At 41.0% G+C, this 25155-nt stretch overlaps 1 protein-coding gene across 1 annotated transcript; it reads left to right on the top strand.

The window, feature by feature from the left end:
* Positions 1 to 10569: 10569 nt before the first annotated feature.
* LOC131561929 (C-C chemokine receptor type 5-like) lies at positions 10570 to 19678 on the top strand. Its single transcript, XM_058811442.1, has 3 exons — positions 10570 to 10587; positions 16023 to 16175; positions 16742 to 19678. The coding sequence occupies exon 3, from the start codon at positions 16753 to 16755 to the stop codon at positions 17821 to 17823; it is 1071 nt and encodes a 356-aa protein (XP_058667425.1). The 5' UTR covers positions 10570 to 10587; positions 16023 to 16175; positions 16742 to 16752; the 3' UTR covers positions 17824 to 19678.
* Positions 19679 to 25155: the final 5477 nt, after the last annotated feature.

Below are 25155 nucleotides of genomic sequence, written 5' to 3'. Positions count from 1 at the left end.
CACTAGAAATCAGGGAAAACCCAGCCTGGATATTGTAAAATATTTTCTTTTTTAAGGTAATAAAAATTTTAAATATTTTCCTAATTTTCCCTTTCCTTATGAAAATATAATTTCATATTTTTATCCTTCCTAAAAATTAAAAAAAGGAAAAACCCTTGGTGCCAAAATATTCTTGCTATTAACTATATAGTATAGAAAATACTTCTCTATTTTATTATAGATAGCATGAGTAACGTTTCTAGGCTTTATTCCCCAATGAACAAGAAATGCCCTGCAACTCAATTATTACATTCTTTTACTTCTCAGAAAACTGCTGTTTAGAAATAACACTTTCTGTGCATTTCTGTGGGGCTCTTTGGACTGCATAGGGTCTTTAATGATTGAAAAGAAACGTGGATCAGTATCTCAGGTCAGGTTATCTTCTCTCTGTGGCCAGATTTTGGAGTTTGGATGAAAGTATTTCTGTATAAAATATTCAGTGACACTTACCATCATTTTTCCTGTAGGAAGGGACAGGCAACAGAGCTTATATTGCTTTAACTGATATTTAGAGAGGAAGGGGTAATGGAAATGTTGTCTGACCAGCCCTCACCCACTGGCACTTTCCCAATGAGCAGTGAGAGTCTCTCTGGGTTACTAGACAAGGGCCAAACTCTGGTTTCTTTCTTTTTGTTGTTTTGTTTTTTTGGGTTTTTTTTGGTGCAACTTCTACTAAAATAATGCCCTGTGTGTGTAAGTGCAGTAGCAGAATTTAGCCCAAATTATATGTGAAGCCTTAACCAAAGGGTAAAAAATGTGCTTTGCTGGGCTCACTGAAGAGTTCTCCCCACCCCCCCTGCTCCCCATCTTCCACTGCTGTTTTTAAAATACTGGTGTTTAAGAATTCAGGAGTGTAGATCCAAGCCTCACATCCTCTGCCCAAGCACAGCCAATCTCCCACAGAACCAGACTGCAGATTCTGAGGACAGTTTTCCCTTCAGCAGGCTCCTCCTCTGTATAATGTGGCTGTGAAAAGGAATAATACATGTAGGTATTTTGCCCCTTTTGTTGTAAAAAACAGAGACACAAACACACCCAGCATCACCCCAAAGCACCTGTACACAGCAGAGCATCCAGAAGCATTGTGCCTCTTCTCTAAACATGAAATTTTATTTACAATGATTTTGACCACAAGACTTTGTGCTACTCTTCTTATATGTGATGGAAAGAATCTATGGAGACACTCAACAATGTTCAAAAATTTTTGCACTTGTATGCACTAAAAGAGTTCTGGAAAAGAGCACTACATTCTCAGGATAATAATAATAATGAGCTGGTAGTGCTATTTCTCCAATTATACATATTTTAAGGCAGAAACTTGTCAACAACAATCTACTTTTTTCCGCAGGTGCAATAATCTTGAAATAAAGCAGGTAGCAGTTTCACTTTTCCTCAGTTTCAAGGTTCTGACACACAGCAAAATTGGTAAAAGAAATTTTGCAATCAACTCATAACCAGATCAGTTACTTTTCATGTGCTCAGTTGTCAGCTGCAAATAGCACTGCAAAAGCACCAAGTAACAGTCGGGTTTATTGTCACCTGGATTTCCTGGGGCTTGGTGTGATACTGTGAAAATATGTGCCGAAATATATAGCTCAGTCTTGTTCCACTAAATTAGTGGAAATGTGATCACTGTTCAGAAGAGGATGGAAAAAGGAAATTATTGCCATTTGTAGAACAGATCTTCTAATGAGATGTTGCACATCCAAAGCAATTATTGTTCCTCCAGAGACCAAGCTCTATTGAAACTGTTGATACCAGCTTGCCAGTTAAACTACTGAATATCACTTTTCACATTTAGTAACACTTCCCCACCTGGTTCTGAACTATGTTCTCTGTGTGTTCTGAAGGGCTTGAATTTTCATCTGTTGATTTTCAGCTATTGATTTTCATCTAACATGTTTCACTGACTTTTCTGTCTCATGTTTCTCTCCGTCCTTTTGTAGCCTGATGCCTGTGGCACTGTAACCTTACCCAAGTCTGACCTTACTCTACTCTTGTCCAAATGTGCACATCCTCAAAAACACCTCCCAGACCATTACAGTAAGGGAAGCATACTAATACTGTGCAAAGCACTGCAAAGGAGCACTGACAGTTAGAAAAGCAAAATAATAATGCGTATTGTGGTGCTATTTGTGACTCCTTCTGGCTTTTCTCCAGCCTATGATTGCCAAGTTCAGAGCTTTCACAGTGTCCCTCAGTTCTCTTCACTTACCATGGGATAGCCCAAACTTAAGAAGGTGTGAGACTGAATTTCAGATGTCTTCCATTTTGCCCAACCCCCACATTAGGGTTATGAGAAATCTGCCACATGTTTGAGAGCCACCATTGAATTCAGTGTGTCAGGATACAGCACTCATTAGGAAATTCCATAATATTTCTGGGGCTTGACATCAGAGTTAAAAAGATCCAGGTAAGAAGTATGTATTACCTCTTTCTCTTATTTAGTTTCCAGTTATAAAGGATAATTGGAATAGCTGAAATCAATGACATTGCTCATTCGTAGCCACACACTGTAACTATTTGTAGTCCTTACAGTAGAACCTTGGCTACAGAAACACACCTCACACCGCCTTCTGCCTCATACCTTGTGTGGATTTTGTTCTTCTTAATTAGAAATATGTTATAACCAAAATGCATTCTCCAGTGCAAACCCCAAATGCATTATTAAATTAACCCAGAAGCGAGATACAAAACTTTCTGTGGTTTGCAATTTCTGCTGAAATGACCTCATAATGCCACTGAGTTCTGAAGCGTGCCTAACTATAACTTTCTTTAAGAACCCCAAAATCTCAGAGGTCTGCTCACCACTCTGTTTGCCCTTAGATGACTCCTGTGCCCAGCTGCTTGCTCTCTCTCTTTCTCTGTCAGCAGTTCCTTTCCTTCTCTTGGCCTGAGGAGGAGAATCAGGTGTCCTCCCTCATCCATCCCAGTACACTGCAGTGTCAGCTGGCCAGTCCAGTCTCTCCCCCTAGTGACTCAACCCATTCTCTTCCCTCACACTGATTCTCAAGGTAGCTGACAAACTGTTTTCACTTGTCACAGTGTTCTGACACAGATTCTCCAGGCTGTGTTTCATGTCCAGAACCTTTGGCACTGATTTTTTTAAGCTTCTATCTCAGGCAGAGAAAATGTTAGGTTATACCTCAGGAGAGACTCCCTGATTTCAGATTAAAACCACAAAGGCTGGGGTGGCTTAGACTTCTCTGAAAGTCTTTTCAGTGAAATGTGTGGAGGGAGGGAAGTTGGAAGTGCCAGTGGTGAGCACTTGTAAGTATTTAATGTTTAATGCATTTTAACATATGAACAACTAGGAGATAAGAAATGGTCCCTGGACAGTGTGAAAAACAGTAATAGACAGTGAACTTCTCCAGTATCCAAAAGTATTGAAAATAGTGTCACTTGATGAAGTCTTGTAAAATGGAGCACCAGTGTACAAGGTTAACTCCCCAAACAAACAAGCCAGTGATAGGTTTTGAGATTTCAGGTGAAACCAAGTACACTTTAGGCAATGAAAATACTCTTTTTTTCCCCTAGGATTCATGTAGGTGTTTATGTAGGTGTTTATCTCAGCATACTTCAGTACAACTGAGGCAGAAGTATCAGTTTTCCTTTAAATTATCTTACATAGGTTTTTGTTGAAGTTATTTTCGTCACTTACTTGTGGTTTGCCTTCATCTTAAAGCTTACACAATCTTTCCAAGAAGAATGACAAAATAGTTTGCACATGCTAAATGTAAAGCAACTCCTGCAATGTGATCTGAGAGCTTTACAAATACAGATGGACTTGGCTTCCTATCACTCTTGCTGGGACTGTTTTGCACAGTGGCACAAACAGCCTATCTAGAAGCAGTCAACTGACTGCAGGTGTGAAATATCTCCCTTGTGTCAAAGCTGTAAGCTAGCTCTTCCATTCCCATGATGAGACAGCAATTAGTACTGCCTTGAAATTAAAAAAATATATAAAGAGGATGCAATCTACCGCAGTACAGGAAATATCACAGTCATCCTCTTTTGGATGGAGGATGGAGAAGAATTTGAAATCTGTAGTACCACAGACTCTATGTATGGTTAGTTTGCTGTGAAAAAAGGTTTGATGGCTTATCTGAAGCCCTGTGTATTCTTCTGTTTTCTCTATAGAAGTTACAAAGGAAGTGATGTCTCCACTCATAAATAAAATATGCCAGAAGATGACTGACATCAGATTCATTAAGTGTGTAAGTTGGTGTAGTGTGGCTACCAGTGTAGCTGCTGGACTATCCATGGGAACTTTTCCCAGGAACACAGCAGGATCTCCCAGGTAGGTGCACAGGAGTGTGAGGCCAGTCTCTGAGAAGACTGCAGGCTATTTGGAGCCATTTGTGTCTTTCAGGTTCCATTTCACTGATCAGTCCTGCAGATACCTGAGAAGCAAAATCAGGGAAAGCTTGCATTTCAGAGATACCAGGTCCTGTGCCACAAATAATACTGGAATCTGCAGCCTTATCACAGGACTGGCACAAATTTCATCAAGCAAGTGAGACACTTAGAGCTGATTTTATCCTACTCACCCCAGAGTGACTAATTCTAGCACACAAATTAAGCACCTTCCCTTTCCACTCACACTAAGATCTTCATAGATAGCCTCTGCTGTTGTGATCCTCATGTTCCAAGAATCAATGTGAACATCAAGAACCAGCAGCTACAACAGATGAGAACCCTGCTCCAGCACAGTACTTCACTTTGGAGAAAAGCAGTTTACAAACCAGGTTCCACAAATTAGTGGGTGCAGGCAAAATGGACATAATTGTACTGCTTCATCTCATAAATGTGCTAGGAAGGCAAATACAGTAATACCTGTGAAGGACTCAGAGGTTAGCCTGATAGAACCAGAGACATGATCATGAGAGAAAAGCAAAGTTCTGCAGTCCAAGAAAGGCTGGTGTGCATTAAATAGGGCCTGCTCCTGGACTGTGGTGAAGAGCAGTAAAGATAACCCCAAATAACCAGTTCCTCAGCTGGGAGGGTGCATTCTGCAAACTGAGCCAAGCATTGTGGCGGGGGACTGAGCACCTCAGCATTTGTGAGGAGAGGTTCATGTGAAGGGCAGATCGCATTGATACGTCCTTGTGTCATTCTTCTGTGAGTAATGCAGAATATCTTAAGAATATATAGGACTCCAAGTTTACTTACATCTCTGTTGCCAGGTCTTACTCTCCAAGCCTCCGTGAAGTGCCCCAAAGCTGTAAGGAAGTATTGTGACACCTGAGCAGCTAATGGCAACTTGCATAAGCCACCAATAGAAACTGTTTTCCTTTCATGTTTATACCCCCCCCCCTTCCCCAAAACCACAGTTTTAGAACACCTGCATGGGTATGAAGATGTAGGGAAAGAGGAGGACAGGCTTTGTCACAGACATATTTTATGAAAAATTCTTCTGCTAGGATCTTTTCTCCTGAGAAGCTGAGAGGCCTCAGAAACGAAATGTAAACAATAATTATCTGCTGCTGTGGAATGCAACAGGTGCATCTTTGATTGTTTTTAATTAGTGGCTAATCACATGGTTAATCTTGTGGTTGTTTTTAATTAATGACTAATCACAGTCCAGCTGTCTCAGACTCTCTGGTCAGTCACAAAATTTTATTATCATTCCATTCCTTTCTATTCTTTTCAAGCCTTCTGATGAAATCCTTTCTTCTGTTCTTTTAGTATAGTTTTAATGTATAATTTTCTTTTAATATAATATATATAATAAAATAAGAAATCAGCCCTCTGAAACATGGAGTCAAGATTCTCATCTCTTCCCTTGTCCTGGGACCCCTGCAAACACCACCACAAGGCTTTGCAGCTTTACTTCTGTGCCATGATAGGCAGCACATGCAGTTTTCATGGGCATGAACAGAGTACAGTGCTCATAGTGCCATAACAAATGTGTTCCGGCCTCTGGGTGCATCACCACCTGGGCTGGTCTTTAGATCTACCACTGATCTATTCCTCTTCAGCAATGGGAGTAGACAGCATTATCAGGCTTAGCTGCTAAAACATCACCTTGGCCCTAAGGAACAGCAAAACAAAAATGTTTGACTCGATGGTTTCTCATCACCAAAAGCCCTGAAGTATTCATTCAAGTTACCTGAAAGTTTTGTCAGTGCACAGGCTGACTGTCTGCCCTGAACTTGCTGCCTAAGGCTGTTTATATCATTAAAGAGAGCTCCCCACATTAGGCGATTCATTCCAGCCTAAGGTGGAGTAGCTTAAAACAGTTTGCCACCCTCTGCAAATACCCACCTCTGTCCCTTGACTAGAGAAGGAGCCCTTGGATTAGCTAGCCAACTACCAACTAAGGGTGGGAGAGAGATGATTCCTGCAGCCTACACCTTCCAGTTTGGAGAAATTGGGAAAGAATTCCCTACTAACAGACCTTGCAAAGGCCTGCTCTGTGCTCCTCCTTGTGCTCAACCAAAGTTGCCACATGCCCATCCCTGTAAACATGAAGCCAGTCAGCAAAATGTCTGATGCGAGCTGCTGTGGGTGAGGGTGCTCAAGAAGAATCTGCAGCACAGGTCTCATCAAGATATTTATTGGATTCCTCCTTCAGCACAAAAGATCTGCTTCATTCAATTTAATCATAAAAAATGGCTGAAGCACATTGGAAAATAACTCCCTCAGAGTGCACCTTCAGGCTTTGACACAAGGACTGAAGTCAGCATTTCTCCTTCCATGGAAAGCCTAGAAAATGAGATGAACTGCAAGGCCATCTCTTGTCTTTTCTACAGTCTAACTGGAATATAGTTGAAGACCAGTCATTTCTATATAGATAATCTGGTTGGTAAAATTACCAATATTTTCGCCATTAGTGACCTGTCTCCAGCATCCCTTTCCCTCCACAGGAAAAGATACTTGTTCAAGAAAAAAGGAAAATTATTTCAGTGCCTTTAAGTGTATCCCCACAGCCTGACTTCATTATGCACAAAACATTGTATTATTGTCACAAAAAGCTAGTCTTCTCTTACATTCAGTAACTGATGGAGTAATAGAAGTACATGTGATTCCCTTGCTTTAGATCTCTCAGTGGTACTGTTGTGACAGCTTGTAGAAAGCTCCAGATGAAGTAAGACAGTTTTGTTGCAGATGTTCTTCATTCTTTTTTGATTCTTCCCTTTGGTCGAGCAGTACTTCCCTATTTCTAGAATTTAAATGGATTAGCTTGCTGAAGTTTCTGTACTGTTTTCTTACTGTTCATTCTAATTTTTAATGAAGATGGAGAACCTAATTTTAAATGGAAATCTTCTCCTGGCAATGTTGCTGATTTGGGAGACTTTGTCCCACTGCTTCCTCTGCTTCTGTCTCTTAGGAAGTTATATGAATTTGTTAATGTTTATAAAGCCCATTAAACCCATACAGGAAACATACTAAGAGTAAATTCATAGAAATTAAGTCTGAGAAATCCTCTAGTCCTTTTGCAATCACTTCTCACAGGCCATGCTTTCTAGACCAATAAACACAATTTCCTTCCTCTGGATTTCTTCAGAGTCTCAATACGGCTGAAAAAGACATTTTCAGGGGGGGTCTGTCTTTTGTAACAGGCTCTATCCTCTATATGATGATAGTAATTTGGCTACAGGTCAATGTGTAGTCACAGATGCTTAAAATCAAGTGCCTGATATGAAATGTTGCCTTTCCTTTGAATATGTCTTCTTTTTTTCTCCTGTATTTTAATCTTGCTCGAACTTTTTGAAGCTTCAGATTATTTGCATTACCATTTTGGAAAGAGACCATTCCTGATTTTCAAAGGTTGGAGCAACAGGGGCTCAGGCAGCCTTAAAACACTTGTCCACTTGTCTTCAGTCTAAGCACCTAGATTGGGAGCACAAAGAATTAAAATTCTTTCCAAACAATATGTGCAAAACCATGCTTTTGTCTTCAAGTTAAAATACACTGGTCGGTCAAGAGTGATTCATTCACCACCACAAGCATCCACCAAACCCATTATGCAAAACTCAAAACTGCTGTTTACCCCCCAGGTTATGAAAATAGAACAGAGGTCTTCCAAGGAAGACTTCTCCTGTGATCTTTCCTAAAACTGATTGGAGTTTGGTGACTCCAGAGAGACTCTGAGCAAGGCAGAAGGAAGCCTCAGTTTCACAAGACAGGGAGAGAAGAAATCAAGGACTAGTCAAGAACCTCTGCTATTCCCAGGAGATTACACCCACGTGAAGATCCTGGACAGTGGATTCCAAAGGACTTTCTCCCTTAAAAGCCAAGCCCCTTCTCCAGGTGACACCCTTCCTTTTCACCAGGCAGTGAAAATTAAGTTCTTTAGGCAGGATTTTGGATCCTGAAAGCCAATTCATTTCTTTACCAGGCATAGCAGTTCATAAAAGATGAAACATGCAAACAAGACTTCTGAGCTAGCAGCCTGTACATTGAGTACCAACACATGTCCCGAGCTGTAAAAAAGAATTTCAAATTCAGACAGCGACACAGAGGGAGATGGTATAGAATGGAAATATGTCTTGGGTCTCCCTGTTATCCACTGTGTCACTGTAGGAAAGACACTTTCTGCTCAGGCTTGAAAGTTTTCAATGGTTTTCTGTCTGCACTTACAGCAAAATCTACACAGTCCCTTCCCTTATGTGATTCCAGCCATCACATCCCTCTTCCTGAGTGTTTAGGCACTCTTTCTGAAACAGCTTTATGAGTCTCTTTTATACTCCCTGTAACACATGTGATCAGGTTATATATCGCTGGGTTTATTGAAATAAATTTTTTAGGAAATGAAAAAATCCAGCTATAACTGTAGCACAAGCCAGTCTTACTGATTTTCAGGAATACTGTAGGTAAACACTCTGTAGTCTTAGAGAGAATGGTCAAGAGCTGCTGCCAAAAGAGTGCAATTTGAAATAAGTAGCCTTGCTATAAAATTGAAAAAGACTCCATAAGGAGTAGAGAAGCGGTCATATTATTCATAAATCCTGTTTTATAATGATCTATGGGACCCAGTAAGATGCATCCCAGAGTCCTGAGGGAATTGGTTGATAGTAGTTGCAAGGCCCTCTCCATGATACTTGAAAAGTCATGGCAGTCAGGTGGAGTCCCAGGTGAAAAAGGGAGTTTTCACCTTTTTTTTCCAGTCTCCTGGAAAAAGGGAGACATTGCACCTCTCATAAAAAAGAGTAGGAAGGATGGCCCTGGGAACTACTGACCTGTCAGCCTCACCTCTGTGCCTGGGAAGAACATGGAACAGATGCTCCTGGGAGCTGTGCTAGGGCACGTGGAGGGCAGAAAGCTGATTCAGGACAGCCAGCACTGCTTCACAGGGACAAGTCCTGCCTGACCCACCCAGTGGCCTCCTGTGATGGAGTGACTGCAAGAGTGGGCAAGGGAAGAGCTATGGATGTTGTTTATCTGGTCTTCTGAACAGCCCCCACAACATCCTTCTCTCTAAGTTGGAGAGAGGTGGAGTCAATGGGTGAATTGTTAGACAGATTAGCAAGTGGTTGGACTGTCCTGTCTGGAGGGAAGCTGTCAATGGCTCAGAGTCCCAATGGACATCAGTGACAAGTGGTGTCCCCCTGAGGTCTGTACTGGGACCAAGTGCTGTTTAATATCTTTATTATCAAAGAGATTGAGTGGACCCTCAGCAAATTTGACACCAAGCTAAGTGGGGCTGCTAACACACCTGATAGATGGTATGCCATCTGGGGGGGCTGGACAAGTTTGATGTGAGGTTTAACAAGTCCAAGTGCAAGGTCCTGCACCAGGGTTAGGGCAATCCCCAGTATCAGCACAGGCTTGGGGTTGAACTAATAGGGAACAGCCCTGGGGAGAATCCCTGGGGAGCTCATGGATAAGAAGCTGGACATGACCCAGCCCAACTGCCCAGAAAGCCAAATGCATCCTGGGCTGCATCCAGAGCAGCGTGGCCAGCAGGGCAAGGGAAGGGATTCTGTCCCTCTGCTCTGCTCTGCTGAGACCCCACCTGGAGTGCTATGTCCCGGTCTGGGGTCCCCAGCATGGGAAGGGTATCAAACTGTTGGAGCAAGTCCAGAGGAGACCACCAAGACAACTAGAAGTATGGAGGACTTTTCCTGTGAGAAAAGTCTGAGGAAATTTGGTTTGTTCAGCCTGAAAAAGAGAAGACTTCAGGGTGATTTAATTGTGGACTTCCAGTGTCTGAAGGGAGCCTCCAAGAAAGGAGAAGAACCTTTTACAAGGGCATGGGGTGACAGCATGAAGTGCAATGGATTCAACCTGGAAGAGAGTAAATTGAGATTAGAAGTTTCCAGAGCAGGTAGAAATACTTATTGACCTGAGAATGGGATTTTATTGAACCAGCCAGTCTTAACCCTGTAGAGATGGAGTAGTTCCAGCCGGAGCAGAATAAGCTGGCACCCATAAAGTCTTCATCCACCAGTTTTGACCTCATCCTGGAAACCAAGCTTTTTCAGGGGAGAAGAAACTTGCCCCCCTTTTGCAATATGTCACAGGAAGTGCTATTTCCTATTTTCAGATAAATGTTCGTTCACAAAGAAGAAGCACCCACAGTTAGACCAGCTTGATGGAACAGTGAGTAGCTGATTTTTTTCCCTTATCTTTCCATCTAAATGTATGTATGTTTAAGATTAATTCTCTGGGTGGGGAGTCACTGTGCCTAATGACAGTGGCAGTAGAGCTGACATTGAAGCAGAGATAATATATTTGGGAAAAATTGGGTCTTGTAACTAGCTTAGAGCTTGGGATAAAGCTAAATGTGAAAGCAGAGAATTCAACTGGACAATTGGTGTAGAAAATGATAATCTGTTTTTGTACCAGAAACGTATTGGATCTTGGTTTTGAAGCAGTTCCAGGAGACTGATAGCTTGAAGTTGCATTCTGCTAAGGATAAAAATTGGTCAGAGATTAAATCCTTCATATTTAACTGAAATGCTCCATATCTAAATCACATCTTGCTCTGTCAGATGCAGTTGGCAGGTGTTCTCCATCCCTATCCCATCCTATCACATGGTTTCTCTGTATTATTCAAATATTTAATCTGTTAAAAGTGTTATTTCATTATAATTTTTTTAATGGGATATTATGACTGGGTCCTCTTTTTAATGTGATGTCTCTGAGTCACCACAGTAGAAAGTTTTTACTCCATACCTCAGCTACATCTCAACAAGGTATCAGTTTTATACCCAGATGGCAATTTTTGTTAATGAGGTTTTACATTAATAAAAATCGTCAGTACTACCCTGGAATTTTTCTACTCACACACAAGAAAAGGTGAGCTCCTCTGCTTGTATATGAGCAAAAAAAAAAACTACAACAGCTTACAAATTCTTTTTCTTTTTTTTTTAAATTCTTGGAAGAATTGCACTGTCATTTGCCTGGAACAGCTGGCAGCAACAGAGCAGGGGGCTTGAATCTTTCAGTGTAGGGACCCTTGGAGCAATAACAGGACATCACATGATCCTATGGCATATGCTGGCAACCTCCACTCCAAGCTATTAGCTTTCCATTTTGTACTTGAGTTCATCCTCAGAATGGTTGTGACTACAACTGCTGCCTGAACTACTCCAAATTCAATGTTTTATCAGATACTGAAAAACCCCCAAACCACATCAGAGCAAAAAAAACCCTAACAGACATACTAGCACAGAAGTTAGCTTACCCAAGAGAAGAGCTTATATACTCATTTACTCATGATTTGGAGGAAGATATTTAATCTATGTCTCAAATTTCTCTTTCTCAGAATGCTAATTTTCAGTGCTTATGATATTCTTTTACTGCACATTTGTTTAGGTAAGAACACATCCTCCTTCTTTTGTCTTGAGGCCTGAGACTGACTCTATTTAACTGCAGAAAAGCTCAGAATTTTTGCCAGACTGTCTTTCTGTTTTTGTTGGAGAATGTAAACAATCAGATCCTGAGGGCTCACAGAGAATTAAGCCTGCTCTTTTCAGCCCAGAATATATTTTACTTTCAAAGTTTTGCAGGGTAGAAAAAACCCATCAATTAGGAGGCAAGTAATTCTGAATGCTTCTAATGCTCAGCTGTTAGAAAAGAGGAAGAGGTTTCCCAGGCAAAGTTTAATTTTGGAAGGGGCTCTTTACCCAGTCAAATCCTAGAAAGAAATCCTGTGGTCACTACCACATGAAAAGTTGTTTTTGAGGGAAACTATCAGTTTAGAGTCTTACACAGAATATTTAGTTTACATTTCCATCTTTTCATTCATCTTTCCTGGTAACTCAGGAAAAGTTCTTACTTTTATGCTTGCTCTCCAAGCAAGTGCAGGTGTTTGTGCATAGATTTCTCTGCACTTTTGCTCCTCCTAGAAAGTCAAAGGCAAAGTTAAAGAGGTAGGGCAGGAAACACTGGGTACCCTCTTGCAGAGCCTGCTACCAGAATATGTGGTATTATTTTTTGTTATTTAAGTTTCAATATTACTCAGTGTTATGTTGCACTTCTCTCTCTTCAAAAATGCCCTAGATGCTGCTGACACATACTTTTAAGCTGACTACAAGTCATTAAGCAATTTCTTTTTCTGTGTGCCAAATGCTGGCATTTGTGAAAGAGGGAGAGTGAGGGTGAGGGCAGTAGCACTGTGTTACCTGCTCATACATTTCTAAAGAGAAATCTTTTCTTAAATTGAAAAAAGGTGAAGGGAATTTTGGGAAGGTCATTCGGTTTTGAGACAAGGAGCTCCATTCATGCACAGATGCTCTTGTAACTTGTAGTTACTACGAGTTCTGGTTTCTGAGGGGAAGCTTTGTCCAAATCCCCTCTAGACCACAGCAGACTCATTGGGCTGTGACAAATGTCATCCCTGAATAAGTCACTGCAGCAACTCAGGAGCTGCTTTGCTTGAATGACATGACAACATCATGTCTGATAGTCCTGCCAGCACCTAGACATCTTCTAGCTAAAGTGACACTGTAGATAGCAGCTAATGCTCAAGAGCTAATGAGGCTCCTCCCAAAGCAGCCAAAATACAGAAATCTGGAAAGACTTCAGGGCTGCACCTTCATTACAAGAATCTCTGATGTTGCCATAAGTGCAGCTTTGTTAAAACTTAGAGAAATGAAATTACATTTATTTGGGCTCACAAATTTACAAGTATTCAGCGAACCAAATTTTATCCCATCTAAGATGTAACTCAATGTTCTTTGCATGAATTTTTTTTCCAGGGTCCTGGTATTTGGCCCAATGCTTGGCTAAACCTCTCTGTATCCAGATTCTTTGGCAACTCAGAACACAACCAGTCCTCCAAGGGGAAACAGCTGTAGCCTCTTATGGGACTGTTCATGTGTTTAGATACTCTTACATGGTTAAACACATGATAAATTAGTAAGTTCTCCTCTTATATGTCTACCTTAACCTTGGCATGTTGCCTACTTTTGCAAAAATCATTCAGAATTTCTGTTAGCAAACAAAATTACTCTCTTCATGCAGAAACAGTGGGATTGTGGTCAGAACAGGGGGCACTGATGGGCACATGCAGTACAGAAAATTCAAATAATTAGGACTTTCTGAATATTCATGTGTAGTTTTGGACAGAAAAAAAAAAGGAGATAAAATAAGTAAGTACAAGTTCTCAAATCAGAATTGCTCCAATTATGTTTGAACAGCAGAAGAGCAGAGATAAACCTGGAGATCTCTTTGCTGTAGCACACTTATTTCTGAAGACATCTAGATAATCTAGGAGCCAAAACCAGACATCATGTCAAGGGCTACAACTTCTGCAGAAGATGCTTCTCTCTGCACAAAAATGAAAATGGGAAATATGGTTAGAGATAAATGAAAAAATTAAAATCAAGTGCAACCAGTAATAGAGTTTTTATCCAAGTCAGTTTTCTAGAGTTCTTTGTGATTAACACTGCTTGTGTGCAAAAGAGAAGCATTTTTTAAAAAGCATCTCAGAAAATATTTGTAATAGCTTTTACTTGTTTTGAAAAGGAGGACCATACAAATACGGTGAGATTTCCTACCAGGTCAGATCCAGTGAATAAAACAACCTCAGCACAGTCTGTCTTTCTAGCCAGGGTCAGTGTCAATTGTACAGGGCAAGAAGCTGAAATGTGATGATGGGAAGGTGAGCTTGGTCTGACTGGGATGGACTTACTTTTCTTCCCAGCAGCCCTTATGGTGATGTCTTTTAGGTTTGTGAGCACAGTTGAGACAGGTGACCCAAAGTGACCAAAAGGATATTCTGTGCCATACAACATCACACTCAGAAATAAAACTAGGAGCAGAGGGAAGTTTTTTCCATTGCTCAAGGACTGCATCTGCCTGCTTGTTGAACATGGCAAGCACTCCTCTTTGTATTTATTACCTATTGCAAACGACTGAGGGAGCTGGGGTTGTTCAGCCTGGAGAAAAGGAGACTCAGGGGTGACCTCATCACTCTCTTCAACTTCCTGAAGGGTGGCTGTGGTGAGTTGGGGGTCGGTCTCTTTCTCCGGGCAACAACAGATAGAACAAGAGGACACAGTCTCAAGCTGCGCCAAGGGAGATACAGGCTAGAATTAAGGAGGAAGTATTTTACAGAAAGAGTGGTCAAATACTGGAATCATCTACCCAGGGAGGTGGTAGAGTCACCATCCCTCGAAGAGTTTAAAAAAAGACTGGATGTGGCACTTGGTGCCATGATCTAGTTGAGGTGTTAGAATATGAGTTGGACTCGATGATCTTAAAGGTCTCTTCCAACCTAGAATTTCTGTGATTCTGTGATTCTGTGAATTCTATATTCAGCTTTTTCTCAACCTGCAAGTTTCTTTTCTTCAGCACTTCTGATCCTGCTGTGTGGAAGTGAGTGGGTTGACCAGATGGGGCCTTAGTTGCTGGCTGGGCTCAACCCTTCACAGGACACAAGGCTTGGATAGCAAAGAAGACAAATCTGTAGGGAGTCAAACTTCAGTTTTGTTGCTCCCACAATTATTTCCTGCTGGTGTTACTACTCAAAATAAATTCCAAACTTTGAAGAAAATAAAAGTTACTTTCTTTTTATACAGATACAAAGATTCTACAAGGCTAAGTGCACCGAGGCAGGTTTAGATCAAATATTAGGAAAAAATTCTTCACTGAAAGGGATATCAAGCTCTGGAACAGGTTGCCTGGAGAAGTGGTTGAGTCACCATCCTTGGAGATATTTAAAAGCTGTGTAGATGTGACACTTAGGGACATGATTCACTGGTGGACTTAACAGTGTTAAGTTAATGGCTGGACTCAATGATCTTAGAGGTACCTGTCTGTCATGAAGTGTCTGATAAAAGCAGTCATGATGCACAGGAAGACAGAGCAGCCCTTTAAAAAGACAGCAAGTAGCTCTTTCTGAGTGGCTACCAAAGGCATTGATTGCATTTCCTCACTAAGTGAGCAGAGAGCAGTTTTCGTCCCTCTGACACTTCACAAAATCCTCTCTCATGGGACACACAGGAATTCTTCTGTGTTCTCTGGGGTCTGTGAGAAAACAGTAGTCTTGAGCTTTTCAGAGATCAAGTTAAACAAATCTATGCTTCTGCATCTGGCTCACAGTCCTACCAGAGTCTTGGGAAAAGGGGAGGCTTTGGCAGCTGTAGGGGCTGACACCCAGATCTGTTCTTATAGGGGAAGTCCAGTCCCTCCAACCATCCCAAAATCAAAACAGAAGGGACAGAGGGTTTGCACAACCCTTACACTTCCTCATTGTTGTCTTACTGGAAACACTGACCGACAAAGGGTGAAGAACAACATCACATGAACAAGAACAACTGTAGTGCACACTCTTAGCCACAGCCATATCGCTGCCTTTTGCCTTTGTGCCCCCTCCAAGACACTCTACCAATCTGAACTTTGCAGCTCCTGAATAAGGCTGTAAACAACTACTGAAACAAGGAATCAAAACTCCTTACATCCCCAAACAGCAGTGGAGAGGCCTTTCAGCAAAAGGAAGATGCCACACCAGAAACAGGTATTAGAGGCCATTCCAATGGAAACTCTTTTGCGTTGTTTGCTAAGGTCTTTGTCTGTTCTCTCCACAGGACCATGAACCAATTTCATTCCAGAGGTACCTGAAACCAGCACACTTCCACTGCCTACACCTGCCCTAGGCTCTGTAAAAGACCCAGTGTTTGCCATTTTAACCCAGATCAACCCTGCCAACTTTCCACTCTTCAACACCCACAATAGCTCAGGTAGGTATGTTTAATACTGTCCTACTTCCCACAGGCATTAAGGCTCCCAAAATGTCACTTGAAGCAACCTGAGGAAGTGCTTGAAGTCAGCTGTTTTTCACCCATTTCACAGTGCCTTTGCAGGCACCATTTACACCTGAGCAATGCCTGGTCCTCCATGGGTAAGGGCTACAGGATGGACCAGCATGATGAGCAGGTAGCCAGATCCCAATGAGAAGCAGGACGATGCTCTGCAGGCCAGGCACAGTGCTCTCCTTGCCTTCCTGGCTTTCTACACTCCTCTGGAAAGCCGCTGATGAGCACAAGAGCCCCAAACTACCCACAACTCATAAATTCATCCATCCTCTCCCTCTGGGTCAGGCAACTGACAGGCTCTACTGAGGAGGAAAAATGCACATGACAGTGTACACATGGGAAATGACACACTTCCAACATGCAACAGTGTGATTCCCCAGATGTATAGATGGGTTTCCTGGGAGCTCTGATGAGAAGATCACCATGTTTCATTCTCTTCACTGCTAAACTTGGAGATTCTTCTAGTTTAATGGTCTTTTATTCCTTTCCAGACCAATACACCATGGGAAATGAAACCACAGACTACATCGACTGGTCAGTGACAACAGAAATAGACTATGGCGATTCAGCACCATGCATGGGAACTGAGGAAAAGCACTTTGCAGCAAAATTTTTGCCACCTCTTTATTCTTTAGTGGTGATATTTGGCCTGACAGGCAACCTGCTTGTTGTCCTTATCCTGGTCAAATACAAGAGGCTGAAGAGTATGACTGACATCTACCTGCTCAACTTGGCGATTTCTGATCTGCTGTTTGTGTTTTCTCTCCCCTTTTGGGCTTATTACGCAGTTCACAACTGGATTTTTGGGGAGGCGCTCTGTCGAATTCTGTCAGGTGTCTACCTCCTTGGCTTCTACAGTGGCATCTTCTTCATAATCCTGCTGACCCTGGACAGGTACCTGGCCATAGTGCACGCGGTGTTTGCTTTGAAGGCCAGGACAGTTACCTACGGCATCCTCACCAGTGTTGTCACCTGGGCTGTTGCTGTTTTGGCTTCTGTCCCTGGGGTACTATTTCAGAAAACTCAAAAGGAAAGTATAGGCTATACATGCAGTGCTCATTATCCAAGTGATTCCATAATAAATTGGAAGTACTCTTTTATTCTAAAGATGAACATCCTGGGACTTATTGTTCCAATGCTCATTATGATTTTCAGTTACTCACAAATTCTAAAAACATTGTTGAGATCCAAGAATGAGAAAAAACAGAAGGCAGTCAGACTTATTTTTGTAATCATGATTTTTTACTTCATCTTCTGGACACCATTCCATATTTCTTCTTTTTTGCATGCATTTCAAAATCCACTTTTCATCCCAACTTGTGAACTTCAAAGTCAGCTGGAGAAAGCAATTCAAGTTACAGAAACAATCTCAATGATCCACTGTTGCATTAATCCTGTGATCTATGTATTTGTTGGAGAAAAATTTAGGGCATATCTTTATACCTTTTTCCGAAAGCAAGTTGCACCTCACCTCTGCAAAAAATGTCCAAGTCTGTATCGTGAAAAGTTGGAAAGAGCCAGTTCCACATTCACACAATCCACTGCGGAGCACGACATCTCTACTGGACTGTAAAAATACGTCAGGACATTAGTTAATAAATTTTGCATCACTTGCTTTGCCTTAAGGAGTGGCACATCCTTAAGGCATCCTGGGTCACATCAAGATTTAAATAGGGCCCAGACAAATATGATGGTGCTTTTTTACAAAAATCTATCCACTGAGGTTTATTGAGAGGGGACTACAATATTGACAAGTCTAAGGGGTAATAAGATCACAAGATCCTACTGGGACCATTTAACTCAAGAATTTTTTTGTTCTGCCAATAGTGCGGTCATTTTTAAACATAATCCTTTAAGAGCTATTACTAAGTTATAGCATTTTGGTTTTTGCTTTTTAATTTTATGTCTGCCATATAATCATTCAGTTGCTTTTTTCTAAAGAGTGGTTTTAATCAGCAACATTGTGATTTTTGTGGGTGCAATTCTTCAAGCAACTACACACATCAAGTTTACTGACTATACAACAAGGCAATCATGCACTCCTAAAAAGTGTGAGCTTGCTTCTGACAAGTCATATCCCTCCAAGAAAAAAATAAAACAAACTAAACGAAACCAATAAGGCCCCTTCAGCAAAGATCTGCAAGACCTGAATGAAAATTACCTTGGTATGTGAAATGCAAGTTTCTGTATGAGCAAAATATCAGGACCCTCTGAAGGATGTGAGCACAGTACTGAGAGCAGGCCTCCCTAGTTCTGGACAGGTAAATCATGTGCAGAAGAAGAGTTGACACAGCAACACGTGACACTGGTGCTCAGGTTAGGCTCCTGCATGGGAAAAACATGTTCTTCACATGCACAGCAACTTTGACTTTTGGGATACACTTCTAGGAAGACAGTGGCCTTGGAACTGCAAAATCAGCCATTTCCAGACAAGGCATATCTTCCTGCCTTCCCAGGAGAAGAGTGCCTCTTGCCAACTGGTGCCTCAATGAGACCTGCATGCTGATTGAAGACTCCAGACCCTTGGCCTTCTGGTGTACAATGGCCATATATTTATTCCACCATTGAGAGTTTCCCTGTAAAAGAAAGGAATTCTACGGACATGAAGTTAGCAAAGAAGAGGACGAAGGAGCACAGTACACAATTTCCTACTTCAAACTGTAAAGAAGTGCAGGTGAGCACTCCTTACGCAAGTGAGCTGGCCTTCTGGTTTTTTTCCCTTTTCTTTGGAAGGGCACAGCTCATGCATGCAAGGACTTCCTCATGGAATTCTGGAGGGGCAGGTTCAACTAACCTCCAGCAAGGACACCAGAGGGAATTCCATGCTACTTAAGGTCAGGCATGTGATGTAGATGCCTGAATTAACAGCAAATCTCTTCAAGGTCCCTCAGTGGTCAGTAGAGAATAAGAAGTCCCTGAGCCAGAAGCAGTCATGGGATTTAGTCTCAGGGGAAGATTAACTGTCCAACTGTGGAAGGAACCTGAAAATGTCAGCTTCTTAATTTGGCTATCACATGCCTTTATCTAGGTGGTGCAAATACTCTTCTTGCTATTGCCTTAAAATGCCTGGGCACTGCTTCTATTTGTTAGCTTTTATCCCATCAGTTATTGTATCCTTGTGAGGTTAATAGCCACAGATAGACTACACAAAGACCAAACTATCCTCACAGTAAACTTTCTGGTGTAAAAATAGTAGTTTTTCTTTCTTTTCTGGTGTAAAAATAGTAGTTTTTCTTTCTTTCCTGCTTTCTTTACTGAAACAATGTGAAAGCACCTTTTTCATTTTAAAGCATAAATTAGTTCAGTGCAATACAAATGCGACTGTAACAGTGATATTTCTACTGCTGTGTTTAACTGTAAATCCTTCTCTTGTTGGAATTAAATTTCTTCCTGTTTTCATGTTAATGCAGTGTAATTAATAAAATCAGTGTCTGGAAATCTGTGTATACTTGTTCTCTTCTGTAAGCAAAAGGACGTTGGCTCTGATCTCAGAGTGGAGATGAGAAAAAGACAAATGGGCACTTGCAATATCACACTGCAAACCAAGGAAACACAGAAGTCAAGAAGATTTTGCAGCTGGCCCAGCTTTTATCCATCATCAAACTTCAGAAGAGGAACATACAATAGCTTTGGAAAAAGTCTGGGGCCACAAATTTTAAATTAGTGAGATTTGGAGAAAGAGGTTTGTGTGTGTTATAAACAGAGAAAGAGTGGCAATAAAAGATGTCACTAAATTAACATTGGGATAAAACCAGAATTCTCCATAGATTCTCTGCATCAAATTATAGATCTCCTTGCACCATATAGACTGATCCCAGATAAGCAGTGTGCCTCTTGTCCCAAGTTTTATGTGTAAGGAAATTAAGCCCTCAAAGTTCAGTATCGAAATGTGCTTCTGCTTCACCCTGCCATTCTCCCTGCTTCATTGTGCCCATTCCTTTCGTTTAGCCTATGATCCATATCTCCTTCTCTCCCCTGCACACTGTTCTTATCTATCCACCACAGGATAAGCAAAATTCTATAACCACTCCCCACTCCTCTTTTTTTTTTTTTTAAATCTGATTTCAATCTTCTATTTTGTGCTGTAGGAGCACAAATAAACTAAAACATAATGCTGTTGTTATGTGCCCAAGCAAGATAATCCTTGATTCTTCATTGCAGCTTTGCAACTTACAGTTATGAAGCTCCAAAATAAACATCTGTCCTTCCACTGAAAATTACAGGAGGGATAAATAAATAAAAGAATATAAGAACAAATTTACATGGTATCTTGTTGCAGTTAATTAGAAACAAGGAAAGTGCCAGGAGAATAACATGACACTGACCAGGTTAAACAGCACAGCAGTCAGATACTGCTCATTTTGAAATTTAATTTTGCTGCTGTTTTCAACTGCTGATGCCTACTGCCCTTCACTAGGAAGTGTTTAGTGTGGTCACTGGGGCCTCAGAAGCAACACTCCTTAATAAAGTAATAAAAAAATTAACCTAACAGAGGGAAAATTCTGGTGTATTTAGAATATCTATAGCAACCAGGCCAGAACAAAAGGGTGCAATATGCTTTGTACCCATATTTTGGTGACGCTTCCCTACTAGGAGCTGTACTTTATTGAAAAAATTGAATAGAAGGATTTAAAAAAAGGATGTTGTAGTTTGTGTCACTGCCAAGATGTTTTGTACGTCTGGTGACAGCAAGAGCAATGTTGGTTTGAATGTTTGAAGTCTGGAATGACTGATGCTGGGAAGGTGGGACCCCAGCACTCAGAGAGAGGAGGGCAGCATTTTTAGAAACACAGTTTTGCCAATATGCAAAACTGCACAAACCTCCAAGTGATGCTCAGCTCTCCAGAACTGTCTACAGGATTGTGCCAGTAGGATGCTACCCATACAACACAACCTATCCTGATACCAGACTTTTTGAATGGAATGCAAACCAAATAGATGGAAGCAAAAGAGCCATCTGGACATAGCTTGCCGGGACACTAACATAAGGTATGGACAATTACGGACTATATCTAACCTTTGACTCTTGAAAGTACTTTCTGGTTTCTAGGGGCTGGCATTGTCCTGAGCATGGATTCTTTCACCTGATATGCAAGAAGCCGATTCACACATGCAGTTGAGATATTTTTTTCTTTTATATCTGGGCAGAGATGGGTGCTAGGTCACAAATCTGCAAAGCTAGCACACCTTCAAAATGCCAGGTGATCATTTTTATACACTTTGAACAATAAAAGATTGACATTTCCCACATATGTACCAACCTAAAGCTGAAGTCCTTGGCTTTGCATTCTCTGATCTCCATTTAAGGGAGTGCACACTTCCTTCACCCTGCATGCCCTTTGAAGAAGCGGGTTTTGTGAGTAAGAGGCAATCATAGTCATAGGCAGGTATTTAACTCTGTTAATGACTAAGCAAACTTCTTTGGCTTTATCAAAAGTTTCATTTTATTTGTAGCTTAAATTATAGTGTTCTCCTGTTCTTACTTCTCAGGTTTTAGATTTTGGTTCCTGCATGTTTGGTTTCTCCTTCACTTTTCCTAAGTTCTTTAATTTATTCTGCACTACAGTGAATTTTTAACTCTCTCAAGCTACTTTATTGCCTTACTGGCACATACTTTCTCATCAAACAGACTCTGTTCACCCTTTGTGTGACCTAGTTTTCACTGGAAAGAAATTTGGTGTGTGATTTTCCCAGCCTCCTTGATAAAAGGTCCAGGATTTACAAGTACACAGGAGGAGCATACCCCATGCAGGGACAAGATAGCCCCAAAACACCAAACTCTAGACCTAGAATTTATGTACTATTAATGTACCTGAAAAAAACCCCAAAGTGTGTGAATTGAAGGCCTGTGTAAAAATTAGATTCTGAGAGATTAAATTTTGTGAAATGCATAATTTTGGCCCAAAAGTAAAATCTAATGTATAATGACAACCCTTTGCCTACAAATTGGTAGAGCATGCACCACAAACATGGATAAAAATAGTAGAAGGAAGCAACGTTCTCTTCCTTGCTGCATAAGGAAACATTGTTCAGTAAGAGCAGCTTGGAGAAAGCCAAAACAAAAATCATATAATGACAATAAGAGATAGGATGTGCTGCAATAAGAGATAGGATGTATAATGACATATGTGACAGATTTACAATGAAGAAAGAAAGAGCATAAAAATAATAGGTGAAAGAGCCCCCAGCCTTTGATGTTATTGACAATAAAGAGCAATGTGTAGAAATGTTCATCAGCTTTAGAAATGCTCGTGTCTTCCAGAGTTTGGTTTTGTTACTTATCTTCTTTTACACCTATTTGTGAAGTGTTTTGTGTTTTTTTCACTAGTCTCTACGATAGAAATCTTAGGGTGTGGTACATCGTGCTTTCCCCCTGTTCTCCTCAAATGAATACATTTCACAGATGTTAAGATTGGGTGTGACTGTGATGGTGGCTCAAATGATGAGTCACCAGAACTTGAAAGCCTGAAAGAGAAGGCTGATAAGAAAAAAAATAGCCTAAGCAATAAAGTAGTTTGAACTGGATGTTTTTATTTAGCCTCTTCAAGACAAAGACATTTGCCACTGATGAAAGAAAATACATGCCAATACTAACTTAGTTTGGACACAGATGTTGTAAATAGAACAAGTAACAAGATTCATCTAGTTCATGTTCTGTTGTCTTCATTTGACCTCTTCTCCAGATGAAAAGGATTAATCTTTGCTGTAGCAATAGACTTTTAATAAGACTGCTGTGCTCTATCACACTGTGTATACCTAAGAAAGGCATTTGTCATTCTGCCCCAGGATTCCTTCTTCCCCCCAGCCTTTCTTCTTCAGGTGCTGCAAGTTTGCAATAACTTGAATGGAAACTGTAAGTTGAATTTTCAAGTCTCTGTACCCATCATTATACTCGATGACACTTGTGTATCACAGTGGTATGTGAGGTTTTGGCAGCCCTAGTAGCCAGCCTGGTACCAGTGTAAGTCTCACATGAACTACAGCATCTCCTCTGGGAGTGCCATATCACTCACATACTGACGCTTCAGTGTGGTGGGCTGAGTGCTGTAAAAATGAATCATACAATCAAACATTGGATAGGAGAGACTGACAGATGCAGAGAAGAGAAAGTGAGAGAGCATTAAGATGATCAGTCCCAGATTAGTGCGTTGAAGTTTCAGACTGGGTGGGAGACCAATTCCTGCAGGAAAGATCTTGTCCTAACAGCATTGATGAACAGCACATCACCCAATGCCCCACAAACTGCACAAGGGGATTGGGCTTGCCCACAGCCTCATGCAAGACCTGACCAAATCTGGCCTCCCAGCAGCTCTGCTTATCTGCAGCTGGGGTAGAGCTAATTGTAGATATCCTGCAGGTGCTGGCAGTAAAGCCACACAACCCAGGACTAGGGCAGCCAAGTGCCACAGCAGTTCACACTCTGGAGATTTTCTCATCCAGCTGTAAGAGGCAGCTGGTGAGCAGACCAAGTGCATTCCCCTTATTCAGCTGTTAACAACCGTGAGTGGCAGAGGCCCCCTGTTGGTGTGCAATACTCTTCATCAGTAAATAACGTGCCACACTGTGCTTGCTGACCAGACTGAGCTATGGGAGCTAAAACCAATAATCAACAAAATCAAACACATTAATAAAGCCAATGAATCCATGGGAACAAGGGACTTTTTTCTGAAGACCAGCCTACCACAGGTCTTATTTTAAAGCAGTAGTGGTAGTTGATCTTGTTATTGTTAGTCAAAATGCTGTAGACAAGTTTTGCAGGAGCATATTTTAGAATTAAAAAGCTTGATAAAAAACAGGCAAGTCCAGCAACAAGTTTAAGACTGTTTCCTCTGCTCCTGTGATGTGAAATTATGAAAGGGTTTAGAGTCTCCAGTAGTTAAGTAACATACAGGAATCAATGCAATCTTCATGAAGAGATACTTAAAATATGTATTAATTTTAGTATGTAGATTGTTTAGAAATTATATATTGAAAAAGTAATTTGACACAATACCTTGTTTCAGAATTATAAGCATTCAGTATGAAAGCAGAATTTTTTATCCAGGAAAGTTAGGCAGTAATTGGAACTTTATTTAGGTGTAGTGGAAACAGTATTAGAAGCAGCTATTTCCACTGACTGTGTAGGCGGTCTAATATAGTCAGTCCATCAACCATGGTGGGGTGAACATACCCTTAGAATACCCTTCAGGGGGCTTTAATTTTTATCCTGAGACTTCAGCCTTTAAAGAGCTCATTGGAACAGCTGATTAGGAAAGGAAGAGAAAAATTGATTTGTACTATGGAATAAAGATTAGTCCTCATGCAAAGAAGGGTTGACAAGGGAAAAGAGAGTGAGCTTTTCACTCTTTACTGTCTCCCCACAGATCTGAGGGGTAACTCAGAAGTTGTGATTCCCTTGGCTTCCATTAAGGAATGGCAGCATCCAAATAAAGATACCATTGTGCTTTTGTTTTAAAATCTTTTAAGGATACCAAGAGTCAATGCAGAAAAGGCATCCCTCTATAGCCTTCACTGATGGGATGAGATCCTCCAGAACCCTACCAAGAGATGTCAATGTGAGGCAGGGAGTGGTACTTCACCAGGTATCTTCTCAGGGGTTCTCTCTAAAGGGTTCTCTGACATTTGGTCAGGCACCATTCCCTCTCTTGCTTTCTGTATTTTTCCTACATCCTTTGTAATTTCTTTGATGTCCAGGAAGGATCTAGAAATCTGCTCACAGTGCAGTTTCAGTTTAAAAGTCAGAGGACTCAGCTTCGAGGAAGGAAATTGATAAGAGATCAGATTTTATCAGGCTTTTCTAAAGTTTAATTCCAAAACATAAGTAACAGTGATGATTTAAAAGATCAGACTTTAGTTCTTAGTTCTTAGATCAGACTTTAGCTTTTAGTTCACTACACAGACTAAG

The sequence above is a fragment of the Ammospiza caudacuta genome, chromosome 1 (genome assembly GCF_027887145.1).
Source record: "Ammospiza caudacuta isolate bAmmCau1 chromosome 1, bAmmCau1.pri, whole genome shotgun sequence".
NCBI lineage: Eukaryota > Metazoa > Chordata > Aves > Passeriformes > Passerellidae > Ammospiza > Ammospiza caudacuta.
This window is presented reverse-complemented; position numbering and strand designations above follow the sequence as displayed.